Below are 26,830 nucleotides of genomic sequence, written 5' to 3'. Positions count from 1 at the left end.
TCAGAGCTGGGGGATGGATGCTTCCCACATCTCCCAGCCACACACAGGGGGTGTGTGTGCCTGTGCACAGCAGTTAAAGGGTTCCCAAGGCACCCAGACCATCAGTCACTATCCTCCTGTGGCTGGTGATGCAAATCTTACTCCTCCAAACAGACTTTGCATGAAAGAAGTCAAAGATGGGTCTTTTACTTCCCAAAAGTGACATCTGACAAAGCTGGCTGCCAGGCTGCACTGGCCCAGTGGCCAAACTGCTTAAGCACAACTAAAAGGGGTTCAATTTCCAACCCCATAAGCACAGAGCAGATGACTGTGTTGAAGCCCCTCAGACCAAGCAGCAGCCACTTGTCAGAGCTCAGCTTTGCAAGGTGCCACCTCAAAGACCTTCAAACCCCCTGACATTGTCCCCACCAAGCACCATCAAGGCTGTAAGAGGAGATTTTGGGCACAGACAAGGTGAAACACAGCCCCTAGCAGAGCTGGGATGAGGATGGGGGGGGGAGGGAACATCCCCTTCTCCCCACCTCAGGAAACCAATCAATATTTCTGGAGATGCAAACAAACACTCTCCACTTGGCTTTTTTTGGTGGTTGTTTTTCTTGAAGAGACAAAGTGTTCCACAGAAAGCAGACACTTCCTACACAAGTTTTCATACTCAAACCCCGAGTTTTGCTGCCACTGATTTCGACAGTAAAGAGAAGAAAACCCCAGAAGATGGAGCCAGCCCTTTCCCCAGCCCATCTCCCAACCCCAGCAGTGCTGGAGCACCCCACTGTGCTGAGAAACATCACAGACTGATGGAGATGGGCTTCAGCAAAGGGAGGGTTTCCCTGTTCTCATGTGGGGATGGAGGATTCCTGACCTTTCAAATCCCATTGGAAGCCACAAAAAGCAAGCCCAGCTCCCTCTGTACACCTCAGCCCAGGCACAGGATGAGGCAACTCTTGTTCCTACTCACTTCAGGGTGATTTTAGGGGGGGAATACTATCCCCAAAGCATCTTTACAGGTTCAGGAGTAAGAGATACATCCTCTAGAGGAAGCCTGAGGTCATTCAAAGCCAGCTCTCCACAACCAATTTAAGGCCACCCAGCCTCTCCCCCAAAACTAAACCTGCAGTTTGCACCCTGGAAAAGCTGGAAAGCTCTGGGCTGTGTGGAGATGGGGATGAGCTTCTGGCAAAGGCCAGAGGAGAGATTAAATACAAGCCAGGGGAAGCAGCAGGGTCTGTGTCCTCAGATGCCACCTCGGTGCAAGATGTGCCGAGTCGTCTCGGAGAGAAACGGAGCCAAAGCTGCAGGTGGAGCTGAGCCATCCACCAACACGAGCTGTGGACCCTCTGCAAAGGGATCCTGGGCATCAGTCAGTGCCACAGCTGGCACCTCAGCCTCAAATGAGGGTGCAGAAGTGAGAGGCACAGCTCCCAAGCCCAGCCTGGGCAGCTCGGCTCTCCTGCTCTCGTTCTCAGGTGGCCAAATGGCAAAGGCTTCACCTCCCTGGCTGGGGTTTGGCTCTGGTGGTCTCCCAAACCCTCCCCACAGGGTTGTTTACAGGACACAGCAGCAGCCACCAGCATCACCACAGCCAAGTCCCTGCTGGGATCTGCTTTCCAGGATTCAAATGAGAGAGAAAGCCGCTGTCTCCATCCCTGGGCAAGCTGAGGCTCCTGGAAAGCCACACACAGGGGATGCATCGTTTCACACACAGCATCTCCTGCCAGGGAGGGTTGGGGTTTTAGGGGGAGGGAAGAATCAGATATCTTTAAGGGAAAGTTGTACTTCCAAGCATGTGATCGACAGGGGGAACAGACTTTCCAGACAGACACGAAGCAGCCAGAACAAACGATGCTCAACGCTGCCAGGTAAAGCCGAGACGCCCAAGAGCCGAGTTTCGCCCCTTCTCAGCTCCCAGCTTTGAAGCTGACGATGGGAAACCACCCACGGGGCGGGATTTGGGGGGGCAGGGGGTGCCCCCCAGGATGGCAGCCGGGACTAAAGGGTCTGGGGGGGCTCTCCCTTGTAAGCTGACCCCAGAGCATCCTCCTGGGGATCCTAGGGGAGCACTGCGGGTGATGGATGTCACCTCTGAGAGCCAAAGACCCTCCGCTAAGCTCGTGTTCGGGAGATCCCGTCCCGTCCCAGTCACCCCCAGCGCTCAGCCCAGTGCTCCCAGTCCGCGGCGGGACAATGCTGCCACCGGGTGGTTACAGCGGGGAACTGCACAGCGGGGTAAGGGGGGTCTGGGGAGGGACCCCCCTTCCCTTTCCCCATCACATCAAGCTCGGAATGACAGATCCTCCAGCACCAGAGCTCCCGTTCATTGACCCGACGGCTCCAGGCAGGCACCAGCCAGGGCTGGGAAGCCCCAGCCAAGGTTTGGATGGGCTTGAAAATGCTTCACAAACAGCAGCAAAGAAAAGGCAAATTGTGTCACTGTGTCCCCCCCTGACTGAGGGGAACCTGCTGACAGCTGGTTGGGCTGGATGAGCTCCAGTGTCCCTTCCAGCCCCCAGCACAGCAGGATTCTGCAGGGAAAAGCACCTTGATTTCAGGCACAGGTTGACTGAGCAGAGCCTGCCAGCGCTGTGGCAGTGCCAAGGTGTGCATGGCACAGGGTGACAAGCTCCTGGGCTGTCCCAGCACCCAAAGCACTGCCAGTCCCTGCCCAGCTCCCAGCTGGGGCGTCACAGCCAGGCTCGAAGCACAACCACACTCCTCAGCAGCCTTCTCCCAATAAATCCTTCCTCTGGGATGCAGCCAACAGGTTGAATTATCCCAGTGAAGCGTGGAGGGGAGGTCAATGCCCCCTGCACTCACCTTGTCAGCCTGGGGGTACCTGACACGGGGGCTGCCCCACTCTCTGCTGAGCCGCCGCCGGTACTGGTGGCACTTGGGGATGTACATGCAGCCAACATCACCCAGCTCGGGGTAGAGAACTTCTAAATCCCCTCTGGAGAGGAAGAAAGAAGAGAGAAGAACATGTAGTGTGAGACCACACCATGCAGGGGGTGGGAATTAGTCAGCTCCCAGCCAGGCTGGGGGGCAGGATAAGTCCCTTTCCATAAGCAGGGGTCTGCTCCCTCTCCCAAACAGCAGCAAGACTTTCAACCTTCACTAGGTCTCAAATTGCTCCCAGTATTGTTCATGCTGTTTAAAAATCATCATCCATAAGGGTTTATTCTAAGGCTTGGAGAGCAAATTTACCCCTCTTCCCCACCAGCCTTGGACAAGATGAACTTTGAGTCCCTTTCTCCCACTTGCTATACAAAAGCAGTGATGAGCCTCTTCTGTGTGACAGTGTCATAAGAGAGCAGACACCTCCAGCTCCTGCACAAGCCTTCCCCCTTCTGCATTATCAAACAAAGAAAGGAGCCAAGGGAGCAAGCTGTCAGTGTGTGGACATCAACCCAGGGTCACTGCAAAGAGGAGCTGCCACCTCTGTGACTCTCACAGGACAGGGGGGACCTGAAATCTTGCTGTGGAGCAAAACCCCAGAGCAGCACAGGGGAGGCTGAGAGTTCAAAGCAAGGTGTTTCCACTCATGGTTTGTGGGAGAAAGCTGGGGCCAAGTGAAGTCTCTTCTTGCCTTAATCTAGAAGCTGAAGTTGCTTATATTTAGGGAGCATTTGGGTTGAGTGACAAGCAGCAGAAAGGGTGGTTTTGCTACAGAAGCTGCCAGCAACAGGGGATACTCAGAAGCCCTCAAAGGCAAAGGGTGCCTCTGTACTCTGCCCCCATCTACAGCAACCCAAGGGCCAAAACCCCTTGCCAAAGTGGTTCTGGTGGCTGCTCAGGTGGGGAGCTCAGCTGGTACAGCAGCAATCTGCCCTTTTACAGCTCCAGAAGCTCCCCAGGCTTCTTCCCCTTCCCATGCCCACACCTCAAGCATCAGCACCTCTGTGGGATGGGCTCTGGGGTCTGTGGGGTGACCCCTTCCAGCACTTTCCTCCCCCAGAAGCACCTTCCTTCCCCTGAGACTTCCCTTGGAAGACATTTGTCCTCATTAAAAGCCTCTGCAAAAAAAAGATGGCCCAAGGAAGAACTTGAGGTGACCAGGGACACAAAGACCTGAGCTTGCATCAAACGAGAGCTGCACAGCCTGGTGGGCACTGCTGTGCTGAGCTCTGGCCCAGATTCCTGGCAAAAGGAAGCAAGCAACAAATATTTATAGCCCTGGCAAAGGAGAGACTGGAATTAACTGTTCTGGGAGGTGACACCCTGGGTGCCCAGGGCTGGGGCACGTGGGAAAGGAGACACCAGGGAGTCTCTCACCTGCAGAACTCGCTGTCCATGCTGCTGAGCATCTGGAAGAAGCAGGTCCTTGAAGGTTTGTCAGGCCAGGGGGGCTGCTCCCCCTGGGCAATGGTGGCTAACAGACCAGCAGCCAGGAGCACAGCAGCCAGCAGCTTCATCCTGCCCTGCAGGGACTGAGAGATGGGAAAGGTCAGTGCCATGGGCAGAGGTTTGACCCAAGCACTGATCCCTCTATCCTCCAGCCTACAACCTCCTCCCCCCAAAACCAGCAGCAGGCAAAGCACATCCATCCTTACACATTTCACTGACACTGAGCTGCCAGCAAGACCCTGGCACCTGAGGGACCCCATTTCTGCCCACCCCAAAGGGAGGTGCCTTGGCACCCTCCTGCCAGGCACCAGGGGTGTGGGCATACCACATCACAAGCAACACCCCACCCCAAGACCAGGCAGCACCAACAAGGGACAGAGCCCCTGTTCTCTGGGTGCTGACCCTGCTGCTCTCCCTGAGGGCTATAAATTGATGGAAAAGATCAACAATTGGTCTCAGGTCTGGTCATGGGCTCCCCAAGAGCATTACTGCTGGAAGGAGAATGAGCTGAGACAGAGCATCACATCCTGACCCCAGGCAGAGCCTCTGCAGGGGAACAGCACAAGGATTCACCTTGAATCCAGCCACCCCCCCTCTCCCAAGCCAGGGCAGAGCTTCTCCCCTCTCTGTGGCCACCCATTTTTAAGCCTGTACAAAGCAGAAGCCAAGCCCTGAGGATGAGGAGAGCTGGGCTTAGACACCCCCAGCCCTGCCAAGCCCAATGCCAGCCCTCACCTCACCTTGTGCCCACAGCAGCCCCACGGACCCAGTGGCCAGAGCCACCAAGACTGGCCCTGCCAAGGCACTTACCAGCCAGGGATAGTGGTGGGGATGGGTGAGCAGCTCCGAGGCAGAGCCTGGAGCTTTGAGGTTGCCGTGGAGATGGTTTCCCAGGAAGGAAGGGAAGAAGGGACTGGGAATGAAAACACAGCCCCAGGGAAGGGGCAGCTCAGCCCCTAAAGGAGCATCAAATCAGGCAGCTCTGGGTTTCCATGCCCCAGAGATGGCCTCCACCTGCCCTGCCTCCTCACCTGGCCCTTACTCCCCTCCACCTGCACTAGAGGCAACCCAAACATTTATTTGCCTCATCAGTTGTGGATGAGGCATGTGCAAGGAGGAGGGGGAAAAAAAAGGCACCCCACACAAAGGCAGTGTCAGCTGGGAATAGGTATTACACCACACTCTGGATCATTACATAATGAAGTGCCAGCACGCAGAGAGAACACGAGTGAGTCCCAGCACCACAATCATCACAGAGGGAAAGAGGCAGCAGGCTTAACTAATTAGAGACATTAATGTATTGGGAATGATGGGGAGGTTTAGGGGCTAATGGCTCTGGTTCCCACGCTACAAGATGGGTAAAGCCCCTGTAATTAGAGCCCTGGAGCCTGCAAATGGGCTTCACGTGAGCAACGCTTCTCCCATGGGAGTCAGGAGCACTGGAGTGAGTCAGGAGCACTGAAGCAGGGGTGACATCCTCACACACTCAGCAACCAGGCCAGGGAAAAAAGTCACAGCCCCAGGACTGATCCTTACAGCTCTCCCCTGCAGAAAGGGGGGTTTCTTAGGAGTTCCTTTGGAAAGCTGGCAGCTCAGCTGAAAGCCTGGCAAGAGGGTGGCAGAGGGGACAGTGGCTTTGAGCAGGACAGAAACAAGGACTCAACACACTGGAGACGTGGACAAGAGACTTTTCTTGCCAAAGTGACTCTCACCCATCTCTTTTCACTGATGATTTCAGCAGGAAAGCAGCACATTTGTCCCAGGGTTTGCATTGCTGTGGCCTTGGCAGCTCACAGGGGTGGCAGAGCAGCAGCACTGCTTTGGAGTAACCAAATAACAGCAAAACCCAGAGACAGGATGAACTCTCAACAGAGGTATTTTATTTTAAGCCCAGGAGCCCTTCACAGAGGCAATATCAGCCTCTCCTCCCAAGGGGATCATCATGAAATGGGCTCAGCACAAAAGGGTTTGCTGACAGACAAGGTACAGGGGGATTCCCCAGGGATGCTCTGGAAGAAAAGCCCATGGGAGCAATCTCTCTTGCAGCAGCCTCTGTAATTCAAGCTTCAGCTTTTTCTCCAAGAGCTATTTGCAGAGTAATTACAAAGATCCCATTTCTCCTCCTCAGCTGGTGCAAAGGCAGCAGGAAGGTTGTGCAGCAAACCCACATCATCAGGGTATGAAATGCATGGGAAAGCCAGACAGTCCCTGCTGCAGGGTCAGGTGGGATCCCAAGGGGCAGGAAGCCACCAGATGATTTGCTTTAGACACATGCACAGGACAGGGTGTCCAAAGATGGGCAGTGGAGCTGAGGAAGGGAGAACAAACCTGATGAGGAGCAGCTGAGAGACCTGGGAGGGGTTTAGTCTAAAGAGGATGAGGAGAGACATGACAGGAGGCTGTGGTGAGGTGGGGGACAGTCAGTGAGAGGACAAAGGGAAATGGCCTCAAGTTGCCCCAGGGGAGGTTGAGGTTGGAGCTGAGGCAGAACTGTTTCCCTGAGAGGGGTGTCAGCCCCTGTGCCAGGCTGCCCAGGGAGCTGGGGGAGTGCCCAGCCCTGGAGCTGAGGGCCATGGGTCAGTGCTGGGCTGGGCAGGGCTGGGACTGCAGCAGCTTCAAGGGCTTTTCCAATCCAACCACAATGCTACAGCTCCAGGGTGACTCAGGAGCTGCTGCCTTTGCTGCCAGGCTGGAGCTGACACAACCCTGCCTGCACAAATACTCCAAGCCTGGCAAACCCACACAGAGGAATTTACCCTGGCATCCATCTCCTCCTGTTCCTGGAGCTCTCACAGACGGGAAGAGCCATAAACCACGTGCCCAGAGCCTCCAGAAAGGATCCTCCCATGGGCACACACATCTCCTGGTGTCAAACCAGGTAGGGAGCAGGAGCCAACCTCCTCTCCCAGCAGCCCAAGGTGTTGCCTCTCCTGACTAAGCAGTGCAGGGCTGCAGGAATCTTGTCTTTCCAGCTCCTGAGAAGCCTCTGGCACAGTGCTGAAAATCCATTCAGCCAGGGTTTCACCCTGCTCAAGAGCAAGTTACTGCCTCCCACAGTCACAGATGCTTCACACTTCCCTTGCAAAGCCACCATTGAAAACACGACTGTAAAGCCCCTCCTGCTCCTCACTTCCACCCTTTCCCCACAGGCCATGCCAGGGGCACAGCATTTCCACTCATCCTGACCTCCCTCCTCTTCTTCCAACCCCCAGACAGGGAGGAATTGGTTGTAAGCCACTGTTAACTCATGTGGAGGATGGTTTTAAACAGCCATTAGACTGTGTTCCCTGCCTTCCCCCACACCCCATCCTCACACAGCCCTGGCTCACAGGACCAGGGAGTTCTCCAGCTCCCATCAGGAATCAATATTTGGGAAGCAAATTAAAGCTTTCCAAAGGCACTTAATCCAGCCAGTGGCTTTTGGATAGATTCATCTAGTTAATGAGGTGAGAGAAGCAATGAAGCCCAAGGAAGCAAAGTGCTGCCTCCACACGTGCTGCAGCCCCACTGTCACTTCAGTTCATTGAGAGGAGCTACTAATGCAATAAATCTCTTTGCAGCAAGCCAAGTCTGGCTCAAAAGCTACTACAAAAGCCTTTCACAGCTGGCAAAGCCAAGGGATAGGCCAGGAAGTCACCACTGTCTAGTACTGTCAGGGATGAAATGGCTCCTATTAAAGGGAAGCCACCTCAAGGCAGGGAAGGGAGGGATCACTTGCTTTAACAGCAACAAAACCCATGTGAAAGCCCCAGTGCTGGGAGCCAGGTTACACACATGTGCTGATCCACAGGGCCAGGGTAAGTGCTTGCAGAGGAAAGGAGAGGGTGGCTTGTTACAGAGGAGGCAGAGCCTGCTGAGCATCCCCAGCACATCTTGGCACTCTAAAGCCCCATAAGCCACAAGTCAGGTGCCAAATGATGTGCCAGGGAGCCCTGAGACACAGCTGAGCCACAAAGAGCATTTCAGTGGAGCCTGACAGCCTCTCACCACTTGCACACATGCAAAACCTGCAGCTCTGGTGCAGTTTTACTGTAAGGCAGAACAAGTGTTCCCAGGTCACAATGTCCCCAGTCAATGGTTGTAAGAGACCAACTTCTCCTTCAGACATGAGCCAGGACTGTATTGTAGGTGAGCTTTGGAATGTCCCACCCAGGCTGTTGGCTTCCTCTTGGTGGCAGTTTAACATTAACCCAGGCCATTTATAACCCACTTCAGGGCTTCTGACTTCACCCAGGGCTTCTGACTTTTACTTCAGGAACCAAAGTCTCCCTCCATCTCCTTTCCTGAGGAAGGCTCAGCTCTGCCCAGACAGGACTCAGCTGAGGTGGTGCTGGGCTTGGGTTCCCCCAGTGCCATGCCACAAAGGCTGGCACCATGGACTTGGGGTTTTTTTCCCCCTCTCCCAGGTTGTTTCCAACTGCAGCAAAGTTAAAGCCCATTAGCAAGCCCAGCCCTTCCTTGCCACAGAGTTGTTGCTTTGCTCTAATGCTCAGGGAGAAGCAGAGTTTAATGGGCTTTGCATGAGCAAAAGCATCTCTGGACAATAAATGTGCCCCTTGCTCTCCAAGAATTAACCCAGCTGCAGGAAGAGCTCAGCATTTGCTTCCTATTTGGGCTCTTCCCTGCCTCAGTTTCCCCAGGGAAGTGCCACAGAGGATTCTGTGAGCAAACCACCTCAGAAACTCCGAGGAACAGATTCCTCCAGTCTCAACAGCAGCTGAGCAAAGGGGTTCACACTGTTGATACCCAGCAGCAAGGCTGTAGGAAGCAGAGGAGCTGGCAGAGCCTCAGCAGCCAGGGGAATTCCCTCCACCTTTGCCTTGCAGCAAGCTCACTTTTCAGCTCTATTTTCCACAGTCATCAGCAAGGGAAACAGAAAAGCCACATCCTCTCTCCCCATTCACAAGGTGCTGCACCTCCAAGCCCTGCCCTGGCCAGGCTGTGCCTCTTACCTCACCTCTTGGTAGGCTGTCCTCTCCTTTCCCTCTTGGCACAGCTAAGAGTTTCATTCCTGGCTTCAAGGGAACAAGCACAAGGTCATCTTCACCTTGCCCCAGCCAAGCCACAGGGCAAGAGCTTTGCAAATGAACAAAAGCAAAGCTCTTAGCCCAGGAACCCTCCATCCATTTGCATCTGCACTGCTGCTTAGGGCCAGCTCTCTCCTCCTCAGACAAGCTGAAGCTTCTGGGAAGAGTTAAGTGGGTTTAAGAGCTTGGCTCAGGTGAACTCTCATTTTCCTGGCTCTGACTAGAGCCATATCAGGAGCAGGAGGCACAGCCTCAGGTTGGTGCTGCAGGAACCAGCTCAGGGCAGCACCAGCCTTGTGTAATTTATGGGCACACAGTAAACCAGGAAGACCTGAGGCTGCTCAGGCAGCTCCCATCAGTGGCTGCATCACACCTGAGCCTCTATTTCTGTGTCCCTACAACATTAACAAGGCAAAACACAGAGCAATGTGGTTGTATTTCCACCCTCCCTCCAAAACCCCTGAGCCCTGTGAGCCTGGAACAGCAGAGCTTTGCATTTCCCCCAGTGCTGAGTGTGGCTCCCTGCTGCAGCCTCAGATATTAACAGAGGCTGTTTGGCTTTACTCTTTTTCACCTGCCCAAGCCTCAGGTCTGAACTCTCAGCCCTGCCTGCCCCAGTTTCCCAGCAGGCAGCTGTGGCTGGTCCAGCTGGATTAACTGGAGAAGGTCCTGAGTGACCTTCAGAGCCCCCAAATGGGGTTTGGACCTGTAGCAGCCACCTCCTGCAGCACCCTCTGCTCAGGAACATCTGCAGGCTCAGGTAGGGGATGTCCTGTGCTTTTTGCCCTTTGAAGGTGTTGGCACCTCCCAGGCTCACATCCCAACAGGAAAAGATGCAGTGTGGCACAAACTGAGCCCCAGAGCAGACCCATGGCTGCTGTGAGCCCCTAAATCCTTCCTTGGCAGAAACACCCCTCAGCAGCAGCCCCTCTGCCTTAGCTGGCCATCCCAGGAGCACTCAGAGGAGGAACATTCAGTGTCTGCCAAGCAACAAATACATGGGTGCAGTGGCCTGAGCTTGGCAGCAGCCCACAGAGCCAGCCCTGGGCTGCAGCACGTGGAGATCACCCCTTCTCCTGTCAGCCTGGTGCCAGCCCAACCCTCAGCTCCAGCAGCACAACAAGCAGGGACACTTTTCAGCATCTGCCACCACCCAGGGCCCAGCCACTGGCCCCAGCACACAGGACAGACACCACAGCACCTTCACCCATGGTGCTGCATGGCTTAGGGCTAAGGGCCACCCACCTCCACAGCCCACCCAAACCCTGTGGGTGCTTGCCCCATCCATGAACTCCTCTCCCAGAGCAGCATCTGGCACCTTTTGGATGCAGCTTGAGAAGGGGAGCCCGAGGAAGATGACCTTGGTGGCCAGCACAGCTGGGAGGTGGCCACTTGCACCCTCCCAGGCTGGATGTGCAGCTCTGCACAAACCCACCTGCCCCAGCCCACCCCAAGCACCTTGTGACTGCTCCTGCCAGAGCTGCAGCTCTTCCTGGGGAAGGGCTTCTATTTTGGGAAGAATGTTTTCATTTGGCCTATATTAAGCACATCCATTTCACAGTCACAAGGCAGGAGCAGAGCTGTGCTGGAGCCTCCTCTCCTTTCCCTTCAGCAGCTCCCAGATCCCAGCGGTGCTGGCACACACAGAGCTGAGCCTGCAGCTCACCCCCAGCCCTGCCTCATGCCACCAGCTCCCCTTTGCATCCTTCCCTTCACATATGTGCCCCAGAGGCTGCTGCAAAGCACGAGGTTAAAGCACCTCTTGACATCTTTTGGCTCAAGCTCCAGCATTAAGGACCTTCCCCTGACTCACAGGGACAGGGGAAATCCCAGACATTGCTGCAAACACCAACACATAGCTGCAGCATGGAGGGAGAGCACTGAGAAACCCTCAACCAACCTCTCCTGTGCCCTCCCAGGGATTGGGGTATGGAGGGGTCACCTACCCCAGCCAGGCTCTTCCCTTTTCCCTTCCTTCTCCTGGACACTGCACCTTGGCAAGAAGGTGAGTCCCTGCCACGTGGATGCCCTAATTGTGATTACAGCCCTTGAGGGGTGACAGAAAGCAAACCCAAACATAAACAAACACCCATTCCTGGTGCTTGACATCTCACCAGGGCTGGGTGATGCTCGTGGGAAAGCCCTGGGGCAGCAGGTTAATGAGGAGCTGAGGGTGAGGAAGGAGCATCCTCTGCTCTGACTCAGCTGGGGCTAATGCTGGCTCTGCCAGGAGCCCTGTCAGGGTGCCACAGGCTGCTGCCAGGACCCTGCTGCCCACCCCCCCTCCAGCCAGCCAGGCACAGGGACCTGTGTGGAATTTAGGCCAAATGAGCAGGGCTGACTATAAATAGCAGCGTTTCAGATTCAGCCCCCAGTTGATCTGACTCCCTGCAGAGGGAAGGGGAAGCACAAGCTGAGCTCTCCCTGAAGTCAAACCCAGGGAACAAGGAGACAAAGGAGTTAAACTGGTGCAAACCCAAGGTGGGTGCATCCACACCAGATTAACCCCTGCAGCCACAGACTAGGGAATCACACTAAAGTGGCTTAACCCTTCCTTAAATGGGCTTAACCCTTCCTTAAATGGGTTTAACTGCTCTGCTGCAGGGGTGTTTGTACATGTTTAATGAGCTCAGCTAGGTCCCAGCACTGCTGCTTTCCCTGATGCCATCCTCTCCGTGCAGAGGGGAGCCCCAGCCCCCATTAGAGGCTGCTTTAGAGGCTGCAAGTAGGTGAGGGCACTTCCCACAGGTACCTATGTGTGAAGGGAATCCCTGGGCACAGGTACCTTTTCCAGAAGGGTTTTTCCAGCTTTTCCCTCCCCAGGTATTTGCTCCCAGCCCACTGGCTCTAAAAGGGACCCCAAAGTGACTCCTATTTAGTTCCCTCCACGCTGTCAGGGCTGCCAGAGCCCCAGCCCTTACACCCAGCAAACCAGCCAGCTGCAAAACAAGAGCTAAACCAGCCTGACACCCTCCACCACACACAACCAGCTCCCCCCACCCCATCCCCCCTTTTTTTTCCACCTACCCCTTCTTCACACCACCAGTATTCCCAGTCTCACGTCAGCAGCAGAGGTCTGGCAGAGCCCCAGCCCCACAGCAGCTCCTTGGCAGGGGGCTGAGCCCTGGAGCTCAGCTGGGGGGCAGCTGGCAGAGGCAAGGGCTGGCATCCCCCCAGGGTGACCCTAGTAGCTGGGGCACGAGCCAACAGTGCAGTTTGGCAGGCCATGGCCATTTGCAGGATGCTCTGAGTTGCACAGGGCAGGGATCACCTCCCTCAGCCCAGCACTCAGCAAAGCAGCAGCTTTTGGAGCACCTGCCACAGAATGAGGGGTAAAATCCCCTTGTCTTCCCTTTCTAGCTTGGGACAGAACAAATGGCTCTGCCTCCCAAGAGAACATAACAAGCATGTGAGTAAGCCCTGGGTGCCAGCCACACACAGCCCCAGAAGTGCCTGGGGCACAGCAGCATCTTAATTAGAAGGTGAGGCAAGACCTGCACCAGCAGAAAAAACACCCCAAGCCAGCCACGAGTGTGCTGAGCAGCACGTTCCTGCCTGTTATCAGCAGCATCAGCCTCTGCAGCCAGCACCAGCCCTGCCACAAAGAGCAACCTGAGCAGAGCTGGGGCGGTCCCAGGGGCTCCTGCTGTCCCTTGGGAAGCCCTGACAGACCCCTGTGGTCCATCAGCCCTTTAGCTCCCTCCTTTCCCATTGACTCACCAGCTGGTCCCAGTGAGTCAGCCCTCTCAGCCACCTCTCCTTTCCGTGGCCCCTGGTCATTTCCCTCACTCCTTTGGTTCCCATTGACTCACTGTTGCTCATCCAAAGCTCACCCTCCTCTTTTCATCCCCATGCTGGTCACTTCAGCTCTGGTACCTTGCTTTCATCCTCAGCAGCACCATCCCTGAGGAGCTCCAAGGAGCATCCCAGTGAAGGTTCCCAGCTTGTGGCTCCCAAAACCACCTCCCAGCCTGTGCAGAAGTGCAAACCCCAAGGCTGCAGGGGGAGTTTGCTTATCAGAGGCAAAGGTTCCCCCCTGCCAGTTTCTCACCCTGCCTGTGTTTCCTTCCCTGGACTGTTGGAGAAACAACAATCTGCAGAATTTAGATGGCATCCTTGGCTTTAACAAACTCCTTCACACTGAGAGAATTGGTTCACTGCCCACTGCCAAGCCCAGCACCACCCCACAGCCCTCAGCACCTCTCCAGGGCTGGGCACTCCCCCAGCTCCCTGGGCAGCCTGGCACAGGGACTGACACCCCTCTCAGGGAAACAGTTCTGCCTCAGCTCCAGCCTCAACCTCCCCTGGGGCAACCTGAGGCTGTTCCCTCTTGTCCTGTCACTTGGGAGCAGAGACCGACCCCCATCCCCCCACAAGCTGCTGTTGGGGAGTTGTAGAGAGAATAAGGTGTCCTCTGAGCCTCTTTTTCCCTTACTTATCCCTCCATCCAGGGTCATTTGCTGCAGCTGCAGGTAGGAATGGATCTGGAAGGCTTTGCAAGTGCAGGGCAGCAGGATTTTTGGGAGCATGTGCTGGCACACCCAGAGCCCAGAGTGGAAAATTCCTGTCCCTTGAGCACAGGATTGTGGTTCAACAGGTTTTAGTCTCAACCCCTTTATTTATGTCAGTGCAAAAACTCATCCCTAGGGCATTTGTTTGGATCACATGGGCAAGGGTATAAAAGTGATTCCTCCTTGGCCAGGCCAGTTACCACCTTGGGAAAGGGAAGGCAGCTGCTGGACCCGAGGGGAGAGCCACGGGACGGTGCAGAGCCCTGCACACAGGTAACCCTGACAGCTCCCTGCAGCAAACTGAGCCCCTGGAGAACAAACACCCTGGGGAAAAGCAGCCCATTGTCCCCTCAGAGCTTTGCCAGGACTGGCCCTGCCTGGGGGGATGCTGAGGCTGAGGCTTTCCTGCTGGGGAGCGGTGGGGGAGATGCACAAGTGGGATGTGTGAGGGTTGAGAGTTTGGGAATGGGTTGGACTGTGCTGGGGAGGAGCTGGCAGCAGCTTGAGGTGCTGCTGTGGGCTGTTTACAGCCCCCTGGGTTGATGCAGACCCTCTGGAGGGGTGATGCTCTCAGCTCCTTGTTGCCCCTTCGCTCCCCTTTGAGCTGTTGAGCTGTCAGACCCCGACACAGCTCAGTGGGCTGTGATGGTGGCAACCAGGGTTTAACAAGTAGCCCAGGGCTGGTGCTGGCAGAGAGGAGGGTGCTTGGGCAGAGCCACATGTGATTAGACCCCAGCTTGTGGGGCTGCAGAGGCTGGCAGTGTAGGATGGATGCCCCAGGGCTGTCCCATGGGCACGGAGATGATCAAACCAGTGACTCTCAAACCAGTGGCTGCTGTTTGCAGCTTCAATAAGGGCTGTTGATGGCTCCTGGCTGGTAGCCAGAAGATCCAGGCAGCCACCAAGCTCTGCCATCACCTCCCTGGCCTGGCAGGGGGACAGGCAGCCCCTCTGCCACGGGCACCGTTGGCCCAGGAGCCGTTGTGGTAGGAAGTGGTTTTGGGGGCTTGGGTGGTGTTTCACAAGCCAGGGCACGAGGCCTGGCTGCTCTCTGTGGTGGGGCAAAGGGAGATGCTCCCACTACCCCCAGCACTGGCTGCTGCTGGTCTCACCTCCCACCCTGTCCCCTCTTTTCCTGCCTTTCTGACCCAGGCAGCTCCTCAGCTCCCTCCCTCCCCCCTTCCCTGAGCCCTGCCTGGGGGTTCTGAGTCCCCAGAAGTTTTCTCCATCCCTGCTGGAGACAGTTGCTTGGAAACACACTCCTCCTTCTTTCACATTGAATTGTTTCTTTTTTAATGTGGAGATACTCAGGCTGCCACCCAGCTCAATCCTGCACCCCAACCCTGCACCATGCAGGGTGCTCCCTGCTGCCAGACCCCTGCACCAGACCCAGGGAGGCCTCACTGAGCATCAATCCCCAAGCTACAACAAGCCAGCCAGCCCCTCACCTCACACCCACAGCAGCTCCTGGGGTGTGGAATGAGAATGAATTGCTTGGAGAGGGCTATTTCCCTCTTCTGATGAAGAGCCCAGGCTTGTTAGCAATGCAACCAGCCTGGTTTTGCCCCAGCAAGAGAAGCAGGAGAAAAGGGAAACAGAAGCCACAGGATGCACTGTTACAGGAGGAACTTTCCCCAAATAGAAGCTTTTCACAGTTAGGCTGGTCTGGGTCTGGGTTTTTTTTCATGAGGCATTTAATACTGTATGAAGCTGTGAATACTGCATGAAGCAGTCTGTCTATGGGGAGCCTGGAAATGTTTCAGGCTGTCCCATGAACACTGTGTGTGCCCCAAACCTGGCTGGGCTGGTGGGAGGAACAGAAGCCTCAGCTGCAAGTTCATATCAGCAGCAAATAGAGATATATAGAGAGCTACATAAAAGGTGATAAAGCTGATGTTATGGCAGCTGGGGGAGGCAGAAATCCTGCATGCCTGGAATGAGACCTTGAATTCTGCCCTGACCTGGTTTCTATCTGTCTGGGGAGGCCCAGATGTTCTGGAGCTCTGTGCTGGGGTGAGGGAGGGATGCTGTGCTTGTGGCACACGTTGCATTTGCCAGGAGCACGTGGCTCCTCCTGGCTTTAAGTATTTATAAAGGGAGTGATGAGTCCCTGATGAGTCCCTGAGGTGCTGCTGTGGTGTGGATGGCAGGAGCAGTTCTCACCTGTGGGCTATCAGGTGGCTGAGTTCCAGGGCTGGGAGATGGGATCCAGGTCTGTAGCTGAGTCGGGATGTGTCTGCAGTGAATGGCCAGAGCCCCCCAGACTCCTGAGAGACAGAATCACAGAAGGGTTTTGGTTGTTAAAGCCCTTGAAGCTGCTGCAGTCCCAGCCCTGCCCTCACCCTGCCCAGCCCAGCACTGACCCACAGCCTCAGCACCTCAGCTCCAGGGCTTTGGGATCCCTCCAGGGCTGGGCACTGCCCCAGCTCCCTGGGCAGCCTGGCACAGGGCTGACACCCCTCTCACTCCAACCTGTGTCCTATCACTTGTGATAAGTGACAGACCCCCACCTCCCCACAGGCTCCTGTCAGGGAGCTGCAGAGTGCTTCTGTCTCCCCTCAGCCTCCTCTTCCCCAGGCTGCCCAGCAAGGGAAGGCTGAGCTCTCCTATTCCTGCTCTGGGGCTGGGGAGCCCTGAGGCAGCCGCCCTGAGCAAGGAGACCCCTTGTAGCATCACCCAGGCAGCAGGATTTGGGGGTCTGAGAGCAGCAAAAACTTGCTTTCCCTGAGTGGATCCAGGGATGGACCCAGCATCCTCCTCTGAAGGAGGAGCCAGGTGCCTGCTGGCTCTGGCAGGAGCAAAGCCCAGGCTGGACTCTGCTCCAGCCTGACGTGAGCAGCCACCATTGACCCAGGGACATGGGAAGGGCAGAGCCCAGAGCTCCAGAGCTTCCTGCAACATTGCAATGACCAAAGCAAACACACCGGAGGGCTTGGTGGTCTACTGCCCCCCCTGGAAGCCAGCTCAGGGTGCATGTGCCCACAGGGAAGGCTCTTAGGCCAAGGGTAAGGTGCTTGGAGCAGGGGAATGGTACTGGGGGACCCCTTGGCCACCCTGAGCAGCCCCTGGGGCTGAGGGGAGGCTGTCACTGGGTGATCTGACCCAGGGCTTGGGCTGGGGCTGGTGTGTGTATCTGTACATCTGCCCCTCAGCTGCTTCGTATGGTGGCATGGGGGGGAGGTCTGGCACTGAGGTGACAGTAGGCAGAGCCCTCTCCCCACACAAGGACACTTCTTGGCCAGGCCAGGTGGCTGGGCAGGACTTCCCAAGGGCTTTCTGTGCCCAGGGTAGAGAAGTGCCAGCAGGCAAGAGGGGTGTGTGAAGGGACTTTAGGACATGAGTCTGCATTTGGGGGGGTTTCACAGAGCCTTCTGCCTTCTCCTTTCAGAGTCTGCCACGAGAAAGAGATGGAAACCCAGAGGAAGGGCAGCCCTGCTGGGAAGATGAGTGCCATGGCTCACAGCCTGTAAGTACCCTCCTCCTGCTTCAGGGGACTTTGCTCTTTGCTTCCCTCCACACAGCCCCGGGACGCCTCGGATAAGCTGCAAAACTCCCCACAGGGCTTAGGGCAAAGCAAAGGCAGGTGCCTGGTGGGGAGCTGCTGGAATGTGTGGTTGGGGAGCTGCTGGAATGTGTGGTCAGGGGGCTGCTGGAATGTGTGGTTGGGGAGCTGCTGCAATGTGTGGTTGGGGAGCTGCTGGAATGTGTGGTCAGGGGGCTGCTGGTGGGGTTTGGGGTGTTTCCCTGCTGCAAATTGCCTTTTGCTGGGGTTGTGTCATTGCTTTGGTCTGGCACAGCCCTTGAGCCCTCTGCAAGCTGAATAGTGCTGAGCTCAGCTGGATTTGGGGATGGGGATGGGGGGGAGGGGGAGGGCACCAGCTGGGACGGTCGAAGCAGTTGTAGAACATTTCCAAGGAAAGGAATATGAGTTTGGATTCGTTCCCCTGCAAGGTGGGAGGGGGTGGGCAGGACCTGGGAGGGATGGAAATGCTCCTGGTGTTAAACCCTGGAGAGCCACCAAGCTCAGCAGAGAGGGCAGAGCCTGCTCCTGACTGGTACCCAGAGAGCTGCTTCCTTGCTGGGGATGAGGGACATGGAGGATGCTCCGGGGTGCAAAGGGGTGTGAACTCCCCGGGGTGACCCCAGTGCTCAGCTGTGGAGTTTGGGGCTCTGGGAGGGAGGATGATGATGGTATCAGGCAGAGGGAGCCCCTTGGCATGAGCTTGAGAGGCTTAAATTGGAGAGAGACGTCAACAGCCTTTGAATTGCAGCCCAGGCAGTGGCAGTGGTGCTGAGGGGCAGGAGCTGGCACCTTGCTGCGGGCACCTGTATGGACAGCAGTGCCATGAGCAGTCATACCATGTTGTTGGCAGTCATTCCATGCCATGGGCAACCATCCCATGCCACAAGCAACCACACTGTGGGGCAGCTGTGCTGTGCCATGGGCAATCATGCCAATGCCATGCCATGCCATGCCATGCCACGCCATGCCATGCCATGCAGGGGCTGGGGAGCGTTGGGCTGCATCTAATCAACTGAGACCTGTGTTTCTCCTCCCCTGGAGGGGAAGGGCTGGGGAAGGGCTGTGAGTAGCACCCACATCCTCCGTGGGTGCCCCCGTGCCCGTTCCCTGCCCGGTGCCCTCCGCGGTGCCTCCTGCCCCGTCTCTCTCGTCCCGGCACAGCCTCCTGCCGGGTGAAGGGCCCGTGCAAGAGCTGCAGCCCCAGCGTTTCGCCTCCAAGTGACAATCGTGCTTTTGTTATGCCCAGCGAGGAGGGGGGCAGGCGGGAATGGGGCTGCCCAGAAAGCTGCCAGGAACCCTTTCTGCCACAATTAAGCACCTGCTACATGAGAGCAAATAAGCCAAATCATGCGGCTGGCAAACAAGCTTTACGTGTTCTCTCCCCGTGACCCACTCCAAGAAGCAGCAAGCTCAAAGCTGCAGCTCTGGCGCTCGCAGCTCGGGTTGCAGGGGAAGGACACAGCCTCTGGCCGTGAAGCCCAAAGCTCCTGCGGTGCCAGCGTGGGCACCGAGGCATCCTATGCCCGGCTCCGCAGCCAACAGCCTCCCCCCTCCCCAAATAAGCGACTCCCATCTCCTTCTGCTATGGAGAGAGAGATCCCCGTCCTGCGAGTTAGGTGAGGTGGGGAGGGCGGGGAGGGAGAGATGGAGAGGAGGAGGAGGGAGGGTTTGATCCGCGCCGTGGGGACGGTGACGAGCGGCCGCTGAGGTCGCAGCCAGACGCGAGCGCGGAGGTTGCGCCGCTGCATCAGCGCGGCCGGGCCCGAGCGCAGCGGAGCGATGGACGGGGGGAGGGATGGGAGCCGAGCAGGGCAAGGGGGGAGGGAACGGCAGCCTGAAAGCCTCGGGAAATGATGGCGAAGCATCACATGATGCGGATATACGGGGTCAGAGCAGCGCAGCCGGGAGCCGCCGCCTTTGCCGGCACAGTGCAAAGCTGCCCGTGAATTACAGACGCGGATCGTGGGGAAAGGGGGCTGCGGGCTGAGGAGGGGGCTGCGGGGACAGCTGCGGGATGGGGGTCAAAGGCAATGCCGCAGCGTGTGGCCTGGATGGATGAGGCAGCTCTGTGTGTGTGTCCCGTCGAGAAAACCAGCCCTGCAAGGGGCCGGGAGTGCTCCTGGGGGGCTTGGGAAGCCGCACAAACGGGGGTCTCCTCCGGCACGACCCCACCCTCAGCCGGGGCTGTTGGCCTGGCAGCCTTGGGCAAGGGGAGAGGGGTGTGCTAGGGGGGCAGCCCGTCCCGGGGGGGATGCAGAGGGGAGGATGGAGGTGGGATGTAGAGGAAGGATGAGGACTGGGTGAAGCAGAGGATGGAGGGGGACGTGGGGTGTCAGGAGCAGCGGACGGATTGGGTCAGAGCGAGGATTAGGAGCCGAGGGGGGATCCTGTGCGGAGATGAGTGATCCCCCCCAGGGCAAGACCGGGCAGCAGGGTGAGGGTCCTCTATGCGGGGCAGGATGGAGACCCCTGCGAGGAGGGGGTCAAGGGCAGGATGGGGGTCCCCTGCCGAGACACCCCCCTCCTCCCCAGCCCGGGTACCACCCCCCCCGGCCTCTCGCAGCCAATGGGCAGCGGCGGAGGTTTGGGGGGGGGGGGGGCGGGTTCCCGATCGGGGCCGCTTGTTTTTTGTGAATGAAAGGCGGGGCGGCCGCGACTGCAGCGCGCTGCTCCGCGCAAGGCTCCGCGCAGGGCTCCGCGCAAGGCAAGCAGCTCAGGGGGCCGCGGATGCGGAGGAGGGGGGTGCCGAGGTGCCGGGATGGGCCCCCGCGCCCCAGGCCTTGAGCCGCGCACCGCGGCCCCGAGCCGCGCACACACCAACCGCGCAACTTGCGCCGTGACCATGTCCGGAGGGGCGAGCCCGGCCCCGGCCCCTGGGAGCCGTCGCTTCATCTCTGTTGGTGTAAGTACCGAGGATCTACCTCCCTCTGCTCCTTCCTTCCCCGCTTCTCCCCGCGCCCCGGGATCCGCCTGCGCGCATCCTGCCCCGCCGCCCGGCCCGGCCTCTCCGCGATGCACCCGCCGCCGCCGCCCGATGCTCCGCACCCCCGGCCCGGGTGCTCCCAGCACCCCCAACCCCATGGCAATGCCCTGCACCCGCGGCCCGGCTGTCCCGTATCACCCCCCCGCCAGTCCCCTTGCCGTGCCCCGCAGCCGGCCCCGGTACGGACCTCACTCCCGAGTCCCCTTGCAATGCCCCTGCTCCTCCCCAGCCCCTCCGCACCCTCTGATCTGGGTGCTCCGAGCATCCCCGACTCCCCTCGCAATGCCCCGCGCCCAGTCCCGGTGCTCCCCAGCCCCCCGGCACCTCAGATTCGGGTGCTCCGAGCATCCTCGAGCCCTCTTGCAATCCCCCACACCCCCCGGCCTAAGCCCTCCGCACCTCCTTGTCGTGCCCTGCACCCCGATCTGGGTGCTCTGAGCATCCCCGACCCCCTTTGCAATGCCCCGCACCCCCGGCTTAGGTCCTGCCCATCCTCCTTGTGCTGCCCTACACCCCCCTCTCCGGCTGCTCCGACCCGCTCCTGCTGCTCCTCATCCCCTTTGCATCCCGATTCTCGGCTCCTCCGAGCATCCCCCGACCCCATCGCAATCCCCTCTCCCGGTGCCCCCGCTGCCGTGTTGCGGCCCCGCTCCGCCTCCCCCCCGCCCCATCCCCAGTGGGCTCCGTGGGGCCGCCCCAGACCCATCTCGCCCCCCCATTCCCTCCCCCCCGGCCCCGTTCCAGGGTCACGAGAGTTGCCGCATTATTTTTGTGCGTCGTTGCCGTTTTGGGGCGGTTTCCCCCCGGTTTGGGGGCGGTTTCCCCCACATTTGGGGTCTCCCCTCCCCTCCCGAGGTGCGGGATGGAGGATTTTGGAGCCTGGGAGTTGCTAAGCGACGGTTCTCGGGGGTGATGGTGCAGTTGCCTTGGCAACCAAAGGCCTGGCAGCCTGGAAGGAGCAATTGTAGGGTTCCCTTTCGGGGTGTGGGGGTGTGTGTGAGTGAATTGGGTGCCCGTGGTTTGTGTGGGGGGCAGGAGGAGCAGGGCTGGGGTTGCTGCTGGCCAGAGGAGCTCTGCTCCCTGGGGAAAGGCTTTTGCTGGAGGGGAGGAACTCGATTGTTTTGGCATCCTGGGTATTTCTTACTCTCAGGTGGATTTTGGAGCCGACTCCAGGAGAGATGGGGTGGTGGGGAAGGTTGGGAGGGGGCTGCAGTGCTGGTGATATGATGCTGCTGAAATTGTCCCTGCAGAGAGGCTCAGCCCCCTCCTGGGGTGATGTCTCGTGGGTGAGGGGCTACGAGCCACCCCCGTGGGGCTACTGAAGTTCCCCAATGTGCTTCTGCTTGATTTGGAGCCTGCATTTTGTGCCTCCTGCTGTCCCCCTCTTCCTCTCCTCCTCCCAGTCTCTGATCCCAGTAGGATTTAGCTCTTAATTCCCCAGACTCCCTGAGTGCAGGCCGAGCTCCCCACGCAGGGTGAGCATCCAAACTGGCAGTTGTCATCTCCATGTGCCTTCATCCCCCCCTCCCCCAACCCCTCCCCATCATCTGAATGAGCTCAGCCCACTTGGGAGCACAGCTGGCCCTAAAAATAACCACTGCAAAGCTCCCTGAGCACTAACAACCCCCTTAAATCTCCCAGCAAAGCTGATGCTCAGGGGGAGCAGGGGACCAGGGGCTGGGGGGATCAGGGCACCGGGAAGATCAGAGGACAAGGGACTGGGAAAATCAAAGGACCAGGAAGATCATGGGACCAGGGACTGAGAAGATCATGGGACCAGGGACTGGGAAGATCAAAGGACCAGAAAGATCAGGGGTCCAGGGACCAGAAAGATCAGAGGACCAAGGACTGGGAAGATCAAGGGACCAGGGGCAGTGGTGGAGGGAGGTGCATGAGATGGAAATGCAATTTCCAGGAGCTAAGAGAGAAGGAACCAACCTGCCCTGGCTCCTTCTCACCATGCAGAGCCCCAGGAGTTGTTACTCCTGCTTTTCCATGCCCTCAGCACCCAGCATTCCCTGCATCCCACAGGCTGGAGGGGACATGGCACATGGTGACAACTCCTGGGGGAAGTTTTGCCTTGGGACCAGCCGATATCTCGGTGCTGACACCTAAAGCAACCTGGATCCTCCCACCCTTGCATGCAAGGCTCATGGCCCCAGTCCTGCACGGTGCTGTGCCCTCTCACATGCCATCTCCTGTAGGCAGGTGTGCTGAGCCAGCCTGAGCATGGGAGGGAGGTGCTAACATTGGGAAGTCCTTGCCAGGCTGCCGGTGTCGGGAGCCCCGCGGGCAGGGCTCCGTTGCCATCGTTACTGGGGATTTTCACTCACTGCTGGTTTATTAGAGCAGCTCAGGAGGCCGGTGCCAGGATGGGGGGATGGCAAGGGGGGAAGAGCTCTGCAGCTTTGGGGAGTTTGGAGCAATTGGGATGTGGTTGGGGATTGGGATTGAGTGGATGTATCCTGGATGTATTTGCTGATCCCCACTCAACTGCTTTCCTCTTTCCCTCTCTCCCTGGGAATGTCACAGATCCCTGGCTGAATGCTGTGAGGAGTTAATTTTGGCTGGTTTAGGTTCTGGGGTGTTGGAGAAGCAAAGGGTGGCACAGCTGGGCATGTCTGCACCCAGCATGAGGGTGCTTCCCTTCAGCTTCACAGCATCCATCACACCAGCCTCCCTCCGGGGAGGGGTCAGGTCATGCCCAGTCCCAAGCAGGAGTCTTCCCAGACCTGATGGTTTCTGAGCCACCTGGAAACATCACTAGTTTCTTCTTTGCTGCTCTTAGCTGGGAGGAAATATTCCCTCTGGGAAAAGGAGGGGGGTGGGAAAAGGGGGGCAGGTTGGTCTGGTGCCCCCCCTGAGATGGGCAGCTGGAGAGGTTGGCAGCGCTCAGTCAGGCGGCTCTGGAAGCTTCGTTTGTAAGTGCTGGAGAGGGAGAAAGGGGAAAGGAGGAGGGGAAAAAACACACACAGAGAGAGAGAGAGAGAGGAAAAAAAGGCTCATCTCACATGAACAAGCATGAGGCAGGGCCAGAGAGACCGGGAGGGAGGGAGCAGGGTCGAATCAAATGCGAGGCACGGGTTTGACGTGTGGCACAGCAGCACACGCTGCCAGGAGAGGCTGGGATGATGGAGAGGACTGCTGGGGAGCGTGAGCCAAGTAGGAATGGGCAGCTGCCCTGAGCCAGGCAGGAATGGGCAGCTGCCCTCACTCAGTACCCTCCTTGGAGCTCCCAGTTCCCAGTTGCTGCAGTGGGGCTGGTGGCTCGGAGCGTGAGGATCAGCATCATCCTCTTACTTCATCCCCTCAGCATCGTGTCCCACCTGGAGACATCCTCCCCCACTCCAGCTTACCCTGGATTGTATTTGCTGATCCCCCCTCCAACTGCTTTCCCCTCCCAGGTCCCAATTAATGGATTCTGACATGGATTATGAGAGGCCAAACGTAGAAACTATCAAGTGCGTCGTGGTCGGGGACAACGCGGTGGGGAAGACCCGACTCATCTGTGCCCGCGCCTGCAACGCCACCCTCACCCAGTACCAGCTCCTCGCCACACACGTGCCCACAGTCTGGGCCATCGACCAGTACCGTGTCTGCCAGGAGGTGAGGGCTGCTGGGGCATGGCTCAGCCCGTGAGAACCCCGAGGAGATGCATCCTACCCCTGGGGGAACTGTGCAGGCTTCCTCCGTACCCTGTCGGTGGGTACCGACCTGTCACAGGGCACAAGGGCTCAGGAGCTGGGTGGGGTTTCTCTTCCCACAGGTGCTGGAGCGCTCCAGGGATGTGGTAGATGATGTCAGTGTGTCCTTGAGGCTCTGGGACACCTTTGGTGACCACCACAAGGACAGACGCTTTGCTTATGGCAGGTAGGGGAGAGGCAGAGCCTCGTGCTGCTCGGGACGGGGACTGCCATCACCAGCCTGGACCTTGACCCTCTTCTCCTCACAGGTCTGACGTTGTGGTTTTGTGCTTCTCCATCGCCAACCCCAACTCCCTGCACCATGTGAAGACCATGTGGTACCCAGAGATCAAACACTTCTGCCCCCGTGCCCCCGTCATCCTGGTGGGCTGCCAGCTCGACCTGCGCTACGCCGACCTCGAGGCCGTCAACAGGGCTCGGCGGCCCTTGGCCAGGTGGGACTCCTGTGCCCTGAATCACAGCAGGGTTTGGGCTGGAGGAGCCCTTTCAGCCCATGGGGTGCAGCCTCTGTCCCAGCCCCATCACCCACCAGCCCATTGCCCTCAGTGCAACACCCACCCGGCTCTGGAACCCCTCCAGGGACGGTGACTCCAGCAGCTCCCTGGGAGCTGATCCAATGCCTGACAGCCCTGGCAGCACAGACATTCCTCCTCACATCCAGCCTCAACCTCCCCTGGTGACTCTTGAGGCCATTTCCTCTTGTTCTGTTGCTTGTTACTAGGTTGAACAGACTCACCCCCACCTGGCTCCAGCTGCCTTTCAGGTAGTTGTAGAGGGAGAGGGTCTCCCCTGAGCCTTCTTTTCCCCAGGCTCAGCAGCCCCAGATCCCTCAGCCCTTCCTCAGCTGAGACCTGCTCCAAATCCTTTCCCAGCTTGGTAGCCACCTCTGCATCCTCTCCAGCACCTCCATGTCCTTCTTGGAGAGAGGGACCCGAAACTGGACACAGGATTTGAGGTGCAGCCTCACCAAAGCCGAGTCCAGGGCAATGATCAGCTCCCTGCTCCTGCTGCCAACACTGTTCCTGACACAGGCCAGGATGCTCTTGGCTTTCCTGCCCGCCTGGGCACGCTGCTGGCTCGTGTTCACCCAACACTCCAGGTCCCTCTGTGCCTGGCAGCTTCCAGCCGCTGCTCCCCAAGCCTGGAGCTGCTGGGGGTTGTTGTAGCCCAAGGGCAGGACCCAGCACTTGGCCTTTTTGAAACTCATGGCCCTGATCTGACATGCAGCCTGTGTGGATCTCCCTGCAGAGCTTCCCTACCCTCAAGCAGACCCACACTCCCACCCAGCTTGGTGTCACCTGCAAACTGGCCGAGGGTGCCCAGTGCTTTCTCCTTCTCGTGCATCCCGAGAGGTCTCTTCATCATCTCCCTTCTTCTCTTTCAGGCCAATCAAACCTAATGAGATCCTTCCCCCGGAGAAGGGGAGGGAAGTGGCCAAGGAGCTGGGGATCCCTTACTACGAGACCAGCGTGGTGGCCCAGTTTGGCATCAAGGACGTGTTTGACAACGCCATCCGCGCCGCCCTCATCTCCCGCCGCCACCTGCAGTTCTGGAAGTCCCATCTCCGCAACGTGCAGCGGCCCCTGCTCCAAGCCCCCTTCCTTCCTCCCAGACCCCCTCCTCCCATCATCATCGTCCCCGACCCCCCGTCCAACAACGAGGAGCGCCCGGCTCACCTCTTAGAGGACCCGCTGTGCGCCGACGTCATCCTGGTGCTGCAAGAGAAGGTCAAAATCTACGCACACAAGATCTACCTCTCCACGTCCTCCTCCAAGTTTTACGACCTGTTCCTCATGGACCTGAGCGAGGAGGATCAGCCAAGCGCCGTGGGGCAGGGCTTCGGGCCGGCCGTGCCGGCGGCTGCTGAGAGGATGCTGCACCAAGAGGAGAGGCACCACGGGAGGGATTTCCTCCTCCGAGCAGCCAGCTTTGATATCTGTGAGAGCAGCGAGGAGGCCGGGTCTGGCCAGCGCAAACCGTGCCTTAGAGCCTCCACCAGTGACGGGATCCTGCGGGGCAACCGCTACGAGAGCGGCGAGCGCGGGCTGCGGCGGGGAAGGGACCTGTCCTCATGGAGCCGGGCTTTCACCAGCATCCAGGAGGAGATGGCAGAAGATCCTTTGACTTACAAATCCAAACTGATGGTGGTGGTGAAGATGGACTCTTCCATCCAACCTGGTCCTTTCCGGGCCGTGCTGAAGTACCTGTACACCGGGGAGCTGGATGAGAACGAGCGGGACCTCATGCACATCGCTCACATCGCCGAGCTGCTGGAGGTGTTCGACCTCCGCATGATGGTGGCCAACATCCTCAACAACGAGGCTTTCATGAACCAGGAGATCACCAAAGCCTTCCACGTCCGCAGGACCAACCGGGTGAAGGAATGCCTGGCCAAGGGGACTTTTTCGGGTACGACCAGAGAGGTTTCGGGCTGCCCAGGGAGGGTGTGGAGGTTCCTTCCTTGGAGGGCTTCCAGTCCCACCTGCACGTGTTCCCTGTGTGACCTGATCTGGGTGGGAGCTGCTTCTGCAGCGGGGTTGCACTGGGTGATCTCTAAAGGTCCCTTCCAACCCTTAAGAGTCTGTGATTCTATGACCATGAGGCCAAGGGGGATGATGATGCTCAGCTCTCCCTTCTCAGGGGTTGCTCAGCCAGAGGGCTGCGGGAGCTCAGAGCTCCTGCTGTTGCCCTGTGTGGGTCAGCAGACCCTCGCTGCCTTCCCCAGGGGTTTTGGCCACATTTGG

At 58.1% G+C, this 26,830-nt stretch overlaps 2 protein-coding genes across 8 annotated transcripts in view; one reads left to right on the top strand and one right to left on the bottom strand.

Moving 5' to 3' along the window:
* PEBP4 (phosphatidylethanolamine binding protein 4) overlaps positions 1–16,091 on the bottom strand; it is a 79,520-nt gene extending 63,429 nt beyond the window's left edge. The window contains exons 1-3 of one of the 5 annotated variants that reach the window (XM_062015785.1): positions 16,040–16,091; positions 4,267–4,421; positions 2,812–2,944 (exon numbers count right to left, since the gene is read on the bottom strand). In XM_062015785.1, coding sequence (XP_061871769.1) covers positions 2,812–2,944; positions 4,267–4,406 — 273 coding nt within the window. In that variant the 5' untranslated portion in view covers positions 4,407–4,421; positions 16,040–16,091. Of the gene's footprint in view, positions 1–2,811; positions 2,945–4,266; positions 4,422–5,148; positions 5,222–11,311; positions 11,351–13,416; positions 13,491–13,800; positions 13,860–16,039 lie in introns of those variants that run through there. The other 4 variants (XM_062015784.1, XM_062015782.1, XM_062015786.1 and 1 more) reach the window with 4 other exon arrangements.
* The window catches only part of RHOBTB2 (Rho related BTB domain containing 2), a 17,170-nt gene continuing 4,423 nt past the window's right edge, over positions 14,084–26,830 (top strand). Inside the window, exons 1-6 of one of the 3 annotated variants that reach the window (XM_062015776.1) lie at positions 14,084–14,149; positions 17,265–17,342; positions 23,787–23,988; positions 24,149–24,252; positions 24,335–24,520; positions 25,471–26,495. In XM_062015776.1, the coding sequence (XP_061871760.1) occupies positions 17,284–17,342; positions 23,787–23,988; positions 24,149–24,252; positions 24,335–24,520; positions 25,471–26,495 (1,576 nt within the window). In that variant the 5' untranslated portion in view covers positions 14,084–14,149; positions 17,265–17,283. Of the gene's footprint in view, positions 14,150–17,264; positions 17,343–18,840; positions 19,016–19,733; positions 20,302–23,786; positions 23,989–24,148; positions 24,253–24,334; positions 24,521–25,470; positions 26,496–26,830 lie in introns of those variants that run through there. The other 2 variants (XM_062015777.1, XM_062015779.1) reach the window with 2 other exon arrangements.

Source organism: Colius striatus, chromosome 27, assembly GCF_028858725.1.
Source record: "Colius striatus isolate bColStr4 chromosome 27, bColStr4.1.hap1, whole genome shotgun sequence".
NCBI classification, from domain to species: Eukaryota; Metazoa; Chordata; class Aves; order Coliiformes; family Coliidae; genus Colius; species Colius striatus.
Note: the sequence above shows the minus strand (reverse complement) of the source record. Positions and strands in the feature narration are given on the sequence as shown.